Raw genomic sequence first — 14,178 nt, 5'->3', positions numbered from 1 at the left:
ATTTGAAGGGGACATGGGCACATCGACTTTGAGGATCAGTGAGGGGCTCCTCAGGGGCTATACTTTGAGCTGAGACATTGTTCCTCTTAAGGAAGACAGGGAAGGGAAAATGTCCTCAGCGCTTTCTCCTTCTCACTGTCCCCCATCCTGAAAGTAATAGGACAAAAGGTTGGGTCTCTCTGTCTCTCCCTGGGTCTAGAGCTGAGAGGAAAGAATATAGATGCGATCCTGAAGAAGAAAACTTTGCCATTATGGCCAGATGGATGGCGCATGATGGAACCAATTAGCCCATTTTTGCTGAAAAGAAAGAAAAAAATCAGAATTTCAATTTTCAAAGCAGGGACTCTTTTTAAAAAACGTTTGATTATTTTCTTCTTGTTTTAAACTGATTTCCATGCTTGTTTGGGGGTAGAATCTTGGTTTCTGAAGTCTGTGGGTGAACCGGGAGGCCAAAGGAATCCCTGTTGTTGGGTAAAGTTGTGGATGAATGCTTAAATTTCAGCATGCCTCTCCCGCCCCATTCCTCCTCCTCAAATGTACTTTCTTCTCCTTTCCCCTAGCAGCCACTGATTGGCATAACCCATAGGATACCACCTGAAAAGTAGGGAGTACACAGCTAGAGGGAGCAGAGAAACATCCAGTTGCAGCATTTTGGGGGCTGTGGTTATCTGAGTTAGGACAACTCTGGTTTTATAACTTGAGTCTGCTCCAAAGCAAAGGACCTTTTACCTTGACTTTCTGTCTTAGGAGACAGAACAATCAGCTGGAGTTTAAAAGTTTCTTCATGAGCACAGAATGCTCAATGAAGCAGTGAGGAAGGCGATGAACAAGAGGAGTACTGAGATAACTGCAGCCACAGGGCCGGTGACTGTTAGGGCTGCCGTCTCTTCTGTGTTTCCAGCCGTGAGCTAAGTGCTGTGAGACACACAGGTGAGAGGAGTGCTCTCTGACCCAGGTCAGGCCTCTGGGGAACACAAAACAATGAGCAAACCTTGTCCTGGAAGTGAAGCAAGCTGCCCACTTCCAGCTGCACCGTGCACAGGAAGCTTTATTTGAGATGGGGATTAGGGTGCATAGCTTTAGTGTCCCAATAATTTGAGACATTTCTGAGGATCTGGCAGCTGGGACCAGGAGTTCAGGTTATCGGTCTAATGGCTTAATGCTTCCAGACACTCGGCTACCGTGCAAAGTCAAGCTGAGAATTAGCAGAAGAGCTAAGTAGGTGAAACACCTGCTGGACTTCTCCTTGGAGTTTTGGGACTGTCTTCAGGGTATATACAGCTGCCACGGCAACCATGGGGTGTGACTGTAGGGATTGGGTTGGGTAGGTTCTGGGGTGTGGTCTAGCTGGGGCCTTACCCGCCTGTGATGCTTCAGCCTCTATCCAGGCCTACAGCACTTTGTATTTTTTAACTACAAACTCCCACAAACTCCCCTCCCGGCTTGGGACTCCTCCCTTTGATTATGGTAGGGTGGCTTCATGTTGCTGTGGTTATGGCTCTTGAACTGATTAATGATGCTCGGAGTGAAATTGTAGTCTTGTGAGTCAGACAAATCTGCAGTTCAGCAAACCTCCAGGGCACCCTTCCCCCATCTGCACTCCCTCTCCCCACCCTCTGCTCCTCTCACCCCGCAAAGTTATTTCTCATGTTTTATGTGCATGCCAAGGAGGAAACTTAAAATCAGGAAAGGACTGGCCCTTTGGTGACGCAGCAGTACCAAAACACTCAGCTCTCAACTCATTGGAAGAGCGGCCACTTCTACCGGGCGTCCCTGGCAGCCTCCCATGGGCCTCCGCTCCCACGTGGGGCCCGGAGAATAGTCTTTGTGCCATCCAATGTCCTGGAACTGTGGCAAATGGGGGCGAGGTTTGAGGAAGAGGAGGCTGATGGAGGGGAGAGGATTGTCTGAGATCCTCTGCGGTCTCTAAGCGTGTGGGTGGGGCATTGGATAGGAGCGGGAGGTGGAAAGCCATGAATTTTAATGAGTAAATGTTGTCTAGATTTGTTATCCAACCTCGGCGTTTATTCAGAGCCATGCAAATGCAGATTTCTTAGCATTTGGACATCATACATCTTTCCCTCCAAAACCAATTATCTCCTCATCTCACTACAGTCTACAGTCTCTTTGGAAAGAACAGTTCAGGGCAGAAAGTAAGTGCGAGACAAGGGAAATCATTGTGTACCAGAAACTCCCCCTCTCCTCCCCCTCCATGATTAAATGTGGATCCTCGTATGGCGGGATCCTTGGTACTACGAGTTGGTGAGACATAATCCCTCCCGTCTGGAAGCCAGCGACCCAGGACAGACCATCCCGACTCAGACAGAACACACAGACCACGTTATAGTCTCTGAAAAAAACCAAGAATGAAACAAGTAAATAACGATGACTTTATGCTGCACAGAAGGTTCTCTGTTGTGAGTATAATGGAGTTGGAGGGACAGAGCCATTTGTTCATTTCACATTTGTTTAGTAGGGTCTGCTACGTGCAAGTGGTGTGAGACACTGTTGGAATTAAAACATAAATCTCTTGCATAGTTTTCAAACTTTTTGGTCTCAGGGTGACTTCACACTTTTAAAAATTATTGGGAACACCCAAAGGGTGTTTGCATGGCTTTGTCGACCAATGTTTACTGCATGAGAAGTTAAGGCTGAGAAATTGTGAAAGTACCAGAATACACAAACACATGCCATTAGCCACAGGGGATGATGGCAGCACATGCCACAACACCCCACTATGCACTTGTGAGAGAAGAGTGAGAAAGAAAATAATGTCTTAGTGCTATTAGAAAAATAGTTTTGCCTCCAGGGGCCCCTGAAAGCCTCATGAGGACTCCCAGGGTTCCCCAGACCACATTTTGAGAACCACTGCCCTATTGCTTCCTGCCCACCTCAGGGATATTATGGTCCAGACGGCAGATCAGTCACAGCCAACACTGCCTTGTGAAACAGCAGGAAGGAGCTCAAAGTGCAGTCGAATGCTCTCACACATACTTTTATAGATCATGATTAAAATGATCCATACAGCCATTCATTCCTATGTGGTCATGGAGCACAGAGATTCGCACCTGACGGTGGTGGAAGGTTATTGGACTGGAATGACTGGAATCTTTGAAGATAGGAGGAATGTAAACTTTGAGACAGCATATTTGATGTGAAAACATCATTTTGTATTTAGGGAATGAAAAAATATTGTTCTTGTACTAAGAACCAGAGCTTGACAGAAAGTTCTAGCCTGGCTGATATAGAGGAGGATGCACTGATTCTCAGCTGGGGGGCATGTGAGAGTTTAATAGTTATCAAAAAACAAGGGTTAAGTTGAGAAATGCCTGTCCCAGAGTTACTATTTTTATCTCCCTTTCTTCCGTAGGTATTAACTCTCTGATTGCAAACAATATTTATGAGGCTGCCTACCCTCTTCATGACGTAAGTACCATTTTCAACAGCGTGCTCTCTGTAGTCTTCAGAACGTTGAAAACCACAACTTTTCAGTGGCAATGAAACGGGTGAATACCTGCAGGGTGAGGCAGGAGTGAATCATGACATTAAAATACCTTGGCTGACCCTGGACTGCTCATTGCTGACAATAATCCCCAGTTTGATTTTTGCCAGTCATCTCAAACTGTCTCGCCAATGATTTCCCCAGAAGACAAAATACACTGGGCTTTGTCTGAGCTTTCCCTGTACTCCCTGGCTTTGTTTTTAGCAAAAGTGTGACTATACAGATGTGGCATGAGGTGATTAAAGGGAGGAGATATGGGTGAGGGTGGTGGATGGTGGTGGAAGGAGACTGAAAGGCCTGGGTGATCCCTAACCTGGGCTGTCGGACCCGTGGCTGCCTGAAAGTGGTATTTTGTATATGAGAGTTTTGTGCAGATGTGAAATTCCTCCTTAACATGCAGGTACATATTAACGAAAGATCATTATTTAAAACAAATTTTTTTTTGAAGAAAATCTCTCAGAATTCCTTGTACAATGCTTTGGTTAAGTAAAGAAAACAGAATGACTGTAATGCAAGCTCTCCTTGACTGGAGATAATGTTATGAACAATAATGTTATGAACTTCCCATGACACAATGCAATGGTATTCTTCAAGACAACTCATGAGAATGTAACTGGTCCTTCAGCTAAATGCTCCATGGCTTCACTATTCATCAGACTGGTCAGGTCTTGGGCACCTGCCATGCAGTAGTGCCATGTGAGACTGCTGAGGTGGGGCTCCCTGACTGCCCAGCAGGAATTTTCTTGATGAGAATCTTCTCATTCCTGACATATTTGCAGTGGCGTATGCACTGCTAAGTTCTGCAGTTATGGACAGAGTGAGCATGTCATGGCACGGGTGATTTTCACATGATGGGCTAAACCATTTAAGGTCTGGAGCTCTGCCATTGCATTGCTACGAGGGAGCATAGGCTGATCTCTGAAGTGTATGAGGGGGGCGCATCTTTGTGTGAGAAGTTATCCCAGGAAATGTGGCAAGTGTTGATGGCTAAGAAAATGGAGTATCAGCCCCTTACCATGCCATGCTTTTGACCTTCCTTAAATGGGAGTGAATAAAAGCAATGATATTAGAAAATAAAAAAAAAGAAAATCCTTTCTCTTTTGGCACCTGTTTCTGGTAATTTTATTGGCTTTATCCAGCATCCCTTTTTCTCCCACAGGGTGAATACAATAGTCCAGAGGACGATATGAATGACAGGAAGGTAAGCCTGCCTCACGCAGCATCCTGGACTTTGGGCATGAGAGACTACGGGTGGGTGTGGAAGTGGCTAGAGGTGCCTTAGATGTTCTCTTTACCTGCTTATCTACTTTGCAGCAGTTTCCCCCACCCAGGTATTTGGAAATGTGAGTGTGGTTGCTACTGCACTTAGTGCCTGGAGAGCCACAATGCCAATTGTCCTGAAATATATCTAACGCCCACCACACAGCTCTCACCCCATCTTCCCATGGCAAGACAGCACCAGTTGAGAAACATTGGCTGTCCAAATTCCTTAACTGATAGGTGCAGAAACGGAGACACAGAAGGCTTGAGCACCTTGGCCTGGATGACACAGCCACAGGAAACAGAGATGGGGCTCGGAACACCTCTAGCCCTCAAATCCAGGGTTCTTGCTTAAAACATGTGATGATCCGTGCCGTTGTGGCTTTTGGAGGGTCAACTTGAGGTGATTCTTGTTTTCTCTTAGGCAGGCAGGTGGAGTATAGCCACTCCCAAATTATAGATGAGCAATTATAGATGTGAGGGAGGCTCAGTTGTGCTTTGTAGTTCAAGTAGCTAGAAATTGGAGGTTACCGTTAGGAGAAGGAACGTGGCCCCAACCTCTTCCGTGGGGATGCAGCAATGATCCCCTCATGCCATCCTCCTGCTGGCTTCTCCCCACCTTCAACAACTCTAGTGAGCAGAGGAGGGTGGGCGATGGTGGGAGGGATGAGGAGCCTGAAGCTCAAGCAACTTCCCTCCCCCACTCTGTTGTCTGGAAAATCATTCATGCCCCAAGTTGCCTTTCGAGCAGGCTTCTTTTTATCCTGCCTATTAGTCCCTGTTATGAAGTGTTAAGTATTAAAAACATAAAAGGTCTTTTCCAGAAATACTGCAGTGATTGCTTACACATGTCCTCTCTCTGCCTGCCCAGGGAATCTGCTGTAGTATTGCGATGTCTTAACTCATCTGTTTTCTATCTGATGCTAATAGTCTCGGTGTTTAATTTCCTGAAAAGTCCCGCATCAGATTTAAAGGAAAAGGAGAAAGCATGTCTCGCCACATCTCACCTCTCTCGCCCAACCATTTTCTGTCCTCCCACTCTCTAATTTTTCCTTCTTTCCCTTTAAATGGTGATCACCATCCATTGCCTGCCTAAGAAAACTCCTGCTGGGTGGTGGTGACCCCAGCCTGTCTAGGAACATTACGGAGACCAGGAACACACAGCAGCTCATAGGAGAAGTCAGTCAGCCTTCTGTCACCTGCAGTAATGGAAGAAGTAAATTGCAGACTATTTACAATATCTATGTTGTAGATATAAAAATATGTATTTGTCTTTGGAAAGATATGAAATTACTGTTAACCACAGCGATGCCTTTTAACAAAAAAATTTCCCATCACAAAATGTTTCTGTTTGGCTGATATAATGAAGGACATGGAGAAGGCTTGGGAGCTGCAGTGTAGGGTAGCCTCTCTGGGGCCTCTAGGGATTATTTACCATGGTGTCCCCACCTGCCCATCCTACCAGCACCTGGATGTTCTCCTTCACTCTTCCTTACAATTTGTGGCTGTTCCCATGATCTCCCCAAGGCCAGGTTCGTTGCAGGCAGATTCTAGGCAAGCCCAGAGGCTCTAGAGGATGTCGGTCTCCCTCTCTGGAAGCTCACCTGGTGCTATTGTGCAGTTTCCATGACTCAGACTCAGGTAGGGCTGGAAGTCTCTTTCTTTCCCCTCCTGGAGGGTCATTAGGAAGAAGCTTCTGGCCGGGCGCGGTGGCTCACACCTGTAATCCCAGCACTTTGGGAGGCTGAGGTGGGCAGATCATGAGGTCAGGAGATCAAGACCATCCTGGCTAACAAGGTGAAATCCCGTCTCTACTAAAAATACAAAAAATTAGCTGGGCGTGGTGGCGGACGCCTGTAGTCACACCTACTTCGGAGGCTGAGGCAGGAGAATAGCATGAACCCAGGAGGCGGAGCTTGCAGTGAGCGGAGATCGCGCCATTGTACTCGAGCTCTGGGCGACAGAGCAAGACTCTGTCTCAAAAAAAAAAAAAAAAAAAAAAAAAGAAGCTTCCTTCCTCTTGAGAACAAGGGTTTCCTGCCTTCCTGGAAGCCAGGACAACCGGAAGAGGGAGCAGCCTGGGGGTAGATGGGTCCCTCCTGGCTTCCAGCAGCTGCCTAGTTCCCCATTTGCCAGTGCTGCTTAGTGTCCTGGAAATTCCCCGAGAAGTGGCTGTCACCATCTGCTCAGGGCGCCCCAGCTTTCACTGACTCTCTGCGGCTTCTTCTTCCACTTACAGGGGAGAACTCAAAGCAGAACTTTGGATGTGACTTCCTTTAGCATTCTAGAAACCCTTAGTCCTGGATTTTCTAGCCTTTGCAGGTGGCTGTCTTCCCTAGTGGATAGTTAGTAAGTGACCCACTGAAAACTGTGGAGAGAGAGTCAGTCCTGCATTTTAAAATTTACCTTCCTGACAAGAAAGGCACTTTTCTTCTTGGTTTCAACTGGGGATTCATTTTGCCGTGCTGCACGACTTTCATGTTACTGTATGGAGAAGCTGAGACCTGGAGAGGTGGAGTTACTTACTAAAATGTTCAAACAGGTTAGCGTAGCATCTGGGAGTAGAATCCAAGTCTCTTCCATTCAGGCTGCCGCTGTCCCTTAAATGCCTCCGAGATGGCTACAGCATCTTTCTGCCTGTCTCAGGTCTAGCTGCTGTCTGAGGAGCTTGTGGCCTCAGAGAGGGCCATGAGTCCCAAACACCTTGATGTTCTCTGGCATTACAAAGAGTTGTTGCAAAGAGTTTTTAACACTTGAGTTCCTTTATAGTCTCATGAAATCCTTAAATTGATGATCTCTGTCGAATGTGATCCCTGGGGAGCCAAACTTCCTGCTTCTATGCTCTCATCCATCGTTCCTGCTGTAAATGCTTGGGGCAGACAGACACATCTGGGGTTACGTCCAGGGCTCTGGAATCAGGCACTGTCCATTAAGAAGGAGCAGTAATCCCTCCCTGGTGTATTTGCTGGCTTTGCCAGTTGGGAAAGAGAGGACATGGTGAACCTCTAAGGGAGAAAGGGGATTCACTAAGAGTTGCATTAGAAGGCTCTAGACTCTGCAAGTTTAAAGGGCCTGTTACGTGTCTGTGCTTTACTCACACCATACTGGTCCTTACGGGCAGGACTCCAGAGTGTGCCTCTCTTCACCCTGCCTGCTGGTCCCTTCTGGGGCCTTGCAAGCTGGAGTTCAGCACGATCTGTGACTAAACCTTCTTAAAGATTGAGAAGGGTCTACAGCACTCTCTACCTCCCTCCCTGCCTCCCCTGCAGGTGACAGAAGGCGTGTGAGCTGGCCGGGCATCCGGGCATAATTGCTGCACCGCCTCCCAGCTTTGGTGCTGTGTCGCTCCAGCTCTCTGTTTCAGGGGCTGCCTGATCACTGCCTCCTCCGTATGCTTCTAGCTTTTCTGTATCAAGCCCAGATAGTTCTCTTGGCTCCTCCTCGTGTATATCCACAAGCCATGGATACATCTTTGTGCTTAAAAGAGACCATGGTGAGAGAGGGACTTTCTGGAAGTCTCTTTCAGGAGGTCTGGGATTCAGCCAGGGAAAAGGCTTCTGAGGTCAGCTCTCAGTTGAGGCCATACTGGATTCTTGGAACATTTTCCGTTGTTTCCTCCAGGCCGGTGGCGGATAGGTGTTCTCAAGCTCAGGTTTGGCTGGACATACGACTTGGGGAGGAATTTGCTCCGGAGGTCAGGGTCTGTAAGGCAGACAGTGACGTCCCATAGCTCTCGAGAGGGTGCCCTGCCTGCATCTCCTGATGCAAGCTTATCTCCCCTTTGGGCCACACATGATGTCACTGTGACAACCAGGTGCTGGAGAGCCCAGGGTTTGCACTCAGGAGAGTCAAAACTCAGGCATTAGAAGCACCCAAGACGTGGGAGGAGGAGATGTACTAATAACAATAAGATTAGGTGAGCCACCGCCCTGGAGTGAGCAGCAGCAGTGCTCGTGAATTCAGATGTTCCTCTGCCTTCATGCGCGGAGTAACCCCTTGTTGTATCTGGGTTTCCTCCATTGCAAGTGGTGGAAGTGCTGGTGCAGTTTGCCTCTTCAGGACCCGTGTAGTTTCTGGTCCCATTTTGCAGTGGCTGGAAGACATTGTGATAATAAAAGTCTACCACCCTTAAGTAAGATCGCTGGTTCTCATTTCCATTTTAATGTCATATCTTTAAAGATTCTTAGGTCAACAGGATGGCTCCCTGTAGGGCTGATGTTCAGACGGGCTTCCGAAGTACCCGGTTAGAGTAGGTTCTCCTTGACAGATTTCCTCGAGAGTTGTGTGTGATGTAGGAGGAGCATAAATAATGCAACAAAATAGCAGCTGTATTATAAATCTGTCACTTCCAGACATATAATTTGATAAAGTGCCAATATTGATTCAGGATGGGTATGTAGATGAGGTCTCCTGATGATGCCTTACTGAATGATTTTATTTACCGGAATTGATACACAGGTTTAGTGAGACACACGCTGATCCTGATAAAGTTGCTGCAGAAATATTCCCAGATAGCCTGGCCTAATGTGTTCGGTTTTGCCCCTACCCCTCTCCTGGACCATTCTTGTCAAGGTGATCGGTGACCTCAAAGCCACTGAATCCAGTGGCCATTGCTCATCTGACCTGACCCATTGGCAACATTTGACACTGCTCGTCCTCTTCTTTTTTTTTTTTTTTTTGAGATGGAGTCTCGCCTTGTCGCCCAGGCTGGAGTGCAGTGGCCGGATCTCGGCTCACTGCAAGCTCCGCCTCCCGGGTTCACGCCATTCTCTTGTCTCAGCCTCCGAGTAGCTGGGACTACAGGCGTGCACCACCACGCCTGGCTAGTTTTTTGTATTTTTAGTAGAGATGGGGTTTCACTGTGTTAGCCAGGATGGTCTCGATCTCCTGACCTCATGATCTGCCCACCTCAGCCTCCCAAAGTGCTGGGATTACAGGCGTGAGCCACTGCGCTTGGCTATCCTCTTCTTTTCTTTGAAACCTTTTCTCCCCTTGGCTTCCTGGATGCCACACACTTCCGGTTCTCCTCCACACCACTGGCCGTTCCTTCTGTCTTCTTTACCGGTTCTTCATCACCCTCTTGACCTCTAAATGGCGGCATGCCCAGGGCCCAGACCTCAGGCTTCTTCTGTACTTACTATCTCTTCTTTGGTGATAACATCCATCATTTAATGACTTTACAAAATGTCCTCCTCTTCAATAACTCCCAAATGTACTGGACTCTTCTTTGAACTTCAGATTGTTATATCTAGCTGCTCGCCATGCCCCTGGATACCCAAAGAGCATCTCAAAAAATGCATCCCCAAGTAAGCTCTTGATTCCACCCCCACTAACCTGTCCTTCCCACAGTCTTTCTCATTTCAATAAAAGGCATCACCATGACTCAGTGGCTCAGGCCAAGTTCTTATTTCCTCTCATCCCACATCCAATCCAACAGTAAATCTTATAGGCTTTACCTTTAGAATCTAAGCAGAATCAACTAGTTCTTACTATATCTGCTGCTGCCCCCATGGTGCAAGCCATCATCATCTCTTCCCTGGACCATTCCAATAACTTCCCTGTGCCTCTGATCACTCTGTCTGTTCTCCACACAGCAACCAGAGTGAGCCTTCTGCAATCTCAGATTGTTTTGCCTCTCTACTGCAAATCTCCCAGTGGCTTCCTTCAAAATCCAAATTTCATCCAGTGTTGATACAAAGATTTTAGCATGGCCTGCAAATCCCCAAGTGATCTGGCCATCCTGGTTCTTTCTGACTTTGTCTCCCAAGTTCTCCCCATGCTCACTCTGCCCCAGCCACACCGGTTCCCTGTTCTTCCTGGGACATGCCATATGCACTTGCCTTGGGGCATTTGCACAAGAAGAGTGTCCAGCCTGGGACACCCTGCCCCCTTCCTTTGTGTCTCAGCTCAAGGTCACCTCCTCAGAGAGGCCTTCCCTGGCCATCCTGTCTACAATAGCACCCCACTCCTCTCCCTTCCTTCACATTCTACTCCCTGACCTTGATTAATTTTTCTTCATTAAGATTTCCAAATCTTATCTGTTTATATGTTTATATTTGTCTCTCCACACCAGGGTGTAAGCAGACTGTGGCTTACTGCTGTATCCAGTGTGGGGACAGTGCCTGGCACATAAGGAGATGTCACTAAATACTTGTTAAATGAGTGAATCACGACCATCAGGGCTCGTTTTGCTGGACTAGGCAAGACATGGGAATAAAGAAGACGGGGTTCTGCTCATCAGGTGCAGGACTGCCGCAGGGTGTGATAAAGTTCACCTCTATTGTTTGGGGAAGGAGCAGCCAGTTTCTGTAGCCTCCTGATTCTGGACATCTCCCCGTGGATGTCTCATGAGAATTTCTTAGAAGCTGGGCTTTGGGGGTAAAATTCTGACTTGTTAGGATGGAGAAAATCAGGTGAAGTTTCCCACCTCTACCTCTAACCTGTTTTCCTTATTTTCTTTGTTTAGCTGCTATATCAAGAATGGGCGCGCTATGGAGTGTTCTATAAGTTCCAACCTATTGACCTCATCAGGTAAGAGGTGGTAGGGAACTTTTGAAAGGATCCTGGAGATGCAAGTCCTGAAAGATGTATCATAAACATTTTGACTCTGGCAGTCTTTTGCTCACGTGGAGGGATCTTCTTTTCTAGCTTCTATGGTCCCCTCATCTGTGTCCCATGGGTGGGGAAGCAGCTGGGGACACGGGAAGGACATGGAATCTGTGTGGCACAAAAGATCCTGTAGATTGATAGACCATGACCTCCACCTTGAGGTCTTCAACACTGTGGTCTCTGTTCCTGCCTGTTCTTTGGGAGGGGTGCATGGAGCTGTCTCATTTCTTTTCCTTAGTCTTGTCTAGAGAAGAACCTGGATGAAGCTGATTCTTGGGTTATGCCCAAGTGCCAGTGTTGACCCAGGAAAGGCTGGATTTGGCAAATCACATTGGGAGTATGCTGGCTGGCCTGACAGAATGTGGACTTCTTATGGCTTTTCCAAATTAGAAGGGAGGAGAGACTGGGCCCTGGGATTCTTCCCTTCCTTGTTGTCACAGAATGATGTCCTGTTTTCTGGCATCTTGGACATTTCCCCAGCTTCTGTTGAACATGAGTGAAAAGTCCTTTGAAAGAACTTGCTGGAATGCCATAGGTCTGACTACTTTAAAATGGGTTCAGGGCTCTAGAAACTCAGTCTTCTGACTGGAATGTTGGGCTGCAGCACTGTGTGAAAGCACTGGGCTGAAAGTTTGGAGACGTGAGTTCTGGTCTGGGCCTGGCCACTAAGTGCTACCATTTCTTTGGGCAAGTCCCAATTCCTCTTTGATCTTCACGGTCCTGGTTGTCCAAACTTGGGAGGCTAAGCTGAGGGATCTGTGGGTTCACATGGGAGAATGTGCTCATTTGGAAAAGATGGTCCGCTGGAGCCTGCAGGAGGAGGCTGCGCCATGGTGAACATGGTGGACTCACTGCCCTGCAGTCACCTAATGAGCTAATTAGTCAGTCCGAGAATAGAGCATGTTCCTGGCTGGCTGCCCTGGGCTGGGATTGTGAGAGAGGCAGCAGCCAGGAGAATCGAGTCTAGAGGGAGGAATTCCAGCTTCTTCTTGGAAAGAGAAAGCCTTATGGAGGCCAGAGTTTGGGCAGCTCACCTCCTACGCAGAGATGCAGCGGCCCTCCCAGCGGACAGAGCTTGGTTGGATGTCTCTTGGAAGCAGGTGTTTGTTCCAGCTGAGGACTATGAACCAAGGTCTTGGATGGGGGAGCAGGGACATGCCGGGCCTGTGACCGAGGCTCCTTCACCCCGTCTCCCGTCCCCTGGCTGCCTTTCATGTGGCATGGGCCACCTAGACTGTTCTCTGGGCCACACCAAGGCTGATCATTCCGTTCTTGGTGGGCTTTGATCTTTCTCTCTGGATCTCAAGTGGCCACCCACTCTGTCGCCTGTTTTCTCCAACTACTCATTCGTTTTTTTTAAAGTATGATTAAAAAATAAAAATTCATGCACTCGGTTTTGGCCACCAAGGCAGCCTCACCTGCAGGGGAAGTATTGCCTTTGGAGGGGAGCCCTGCTCTGGGGCCTGGCGCTTCCTGAGGATGGAGAGCTCAAATCTGTCTAGACAGGGCACAGTGTGCTGGAGCAGGGCCGGAGGCTGTCTACAGCTCCTCACAGATCAGAAGGCCCGGAACACTCCCACGGCCCCTGGGCAAGGCCAAGGCTTGGTCAGGAGGGAGAGGAGGAAGGAACCTCAGGAGAAGGGACGCTGAGCAGCATGTGTGTGGGGAGCCAAGGCAGATGGTGGTGGTGGTTGTCATCCCAGTGGCATAAGGAACTCTCTGACCTCAAGAAACTGCTGGAAAGAGAAGTGATGGAAGGGATGGTGGTGGGGGACGCTAGGAGCAGAGGTGGGCAAGTACCTGGAAAACTTGTAGAGAGAAATGTGGGCTGGAGCGTGCAGGGAGCAGCTATTGACACTCGGTGAGCTCCACACCAAAATCCTCAATTTATCCTCCTTTACCAAATGGTCCTAACTTGCTTTCCCCGATTCTGTCCAAGTCCTCTCCTTCCTCCTCTTCATGATGACACAAACTGAGACCTCAGTAATCCATGACTGGCCTCACTCTCGCTTCCCACTTCCCAATCTAACTCTGAGTCTTGGGGATTCTTCTTTGGCACCATTTCTCTCTTTTGCCACTTCCTCTCCATTGTTCCTGCCACCTCCTGTCGGGGCCCACCTGCCTGCAGAGTCCAGCCTGTGGCTCCCTTCTTGAGCCATCCCAGGCCCCACACCATGGCAGTTTTGCTCCATGACTAGTTACTACCATGCATGGCACCCTCCGTGTGCCTCACAGAGAAGTTGCCCTCATATGGTCTGTGCTGGAAGAGTGACGGAGCAGGGGAATCTTGGCACGGGAGGAACATGATAATTCATGCACAGGCCTGGCCAAGGTCTTTCCCACCCATTTCTTTGGGTATTCAGCTCCTCATTTTTAGCGCCAAGCTTCTGTTCCTCCTCTGGAGCCCTGGTGCTCCTCCTCTGTGCCAATTGTTTGGAAGATTCTAAAACCTCTGTGTGAGCCATTGAGAGCTCATGGGGCGGGAGACCTGTTTGTATGTGGAAGGCCCCGGGACTAGCTCTCCTTCCCCTTCCGCAGGCCTTCAGGCCTCATTTTGAGTCTTGGGGTTTGAGACACCATTCCTGGATGTTGAAAGTCGACAGAGGGGAAGCAAGATGCGCTTCCCTGCACCCCTGGCCCCTGCCTCCACCCGGCTGCAGCGTCATTCGTGCCCAGCAGGCTGCACTGTGAGACTGCTGATGGCCTCCAGCCCCATAGGGCTCTCCTCCTGATCCTGCCTCTGCTCTGGAGACCAGGGGCCTGCAGGCCTGAGTGTGAGTGAGCCAGTATGAGAGTGTGTGTGAGGG

General features: G+C 48.6%; 1 protein-coding gene across 1 annotated transcript in view; it reads left to right on the top strand.

Annotated features, from left to right (window-relative positions):
• ANO2 (anoctamin 2) overlaps window positions 1–14,178 on the top strand; it is a 363,519-nt gene that overhangs the window by 116,516 nt on the left and 232,825 nt on the right. Inside the window, exons 8-10 of the mRNA XM_050747557.1 lie at window positions 3,371–3,426; window positions 4,662–4,703; window positions 11,229–11,293. Of these exons, the coding sequence (XP_050603514.1) occupies window positions 3,371–3,426; window positions 4,662–4,703; window positions 11,229–11,293 (163 nt within the window). The remainder of the gene's footprint in view (window positions 1–3,370; window positions 3,427–4,661; window positions 4,704–11,228; window positions 11,294–14,178) is intronic.

This window comes from Macaca thibetana, chromosome 11 (assembly GCF_024542745.1).
Source record: "Macaca thibetana thibetana isolate TM-01 chromosome 11, ASM2454274v1, whole genome shotgun sequence".
Taxonomy (NCBI): domain Eukaryota; kingdom Metazoa; phylum Chordata; class Mammalia; order Primates; family Cercopithecidae; genus Macaca; species Macaca thibetana.
This window is presented reverse-complemented; position numbering and strand designations above follow the sequence as displayed.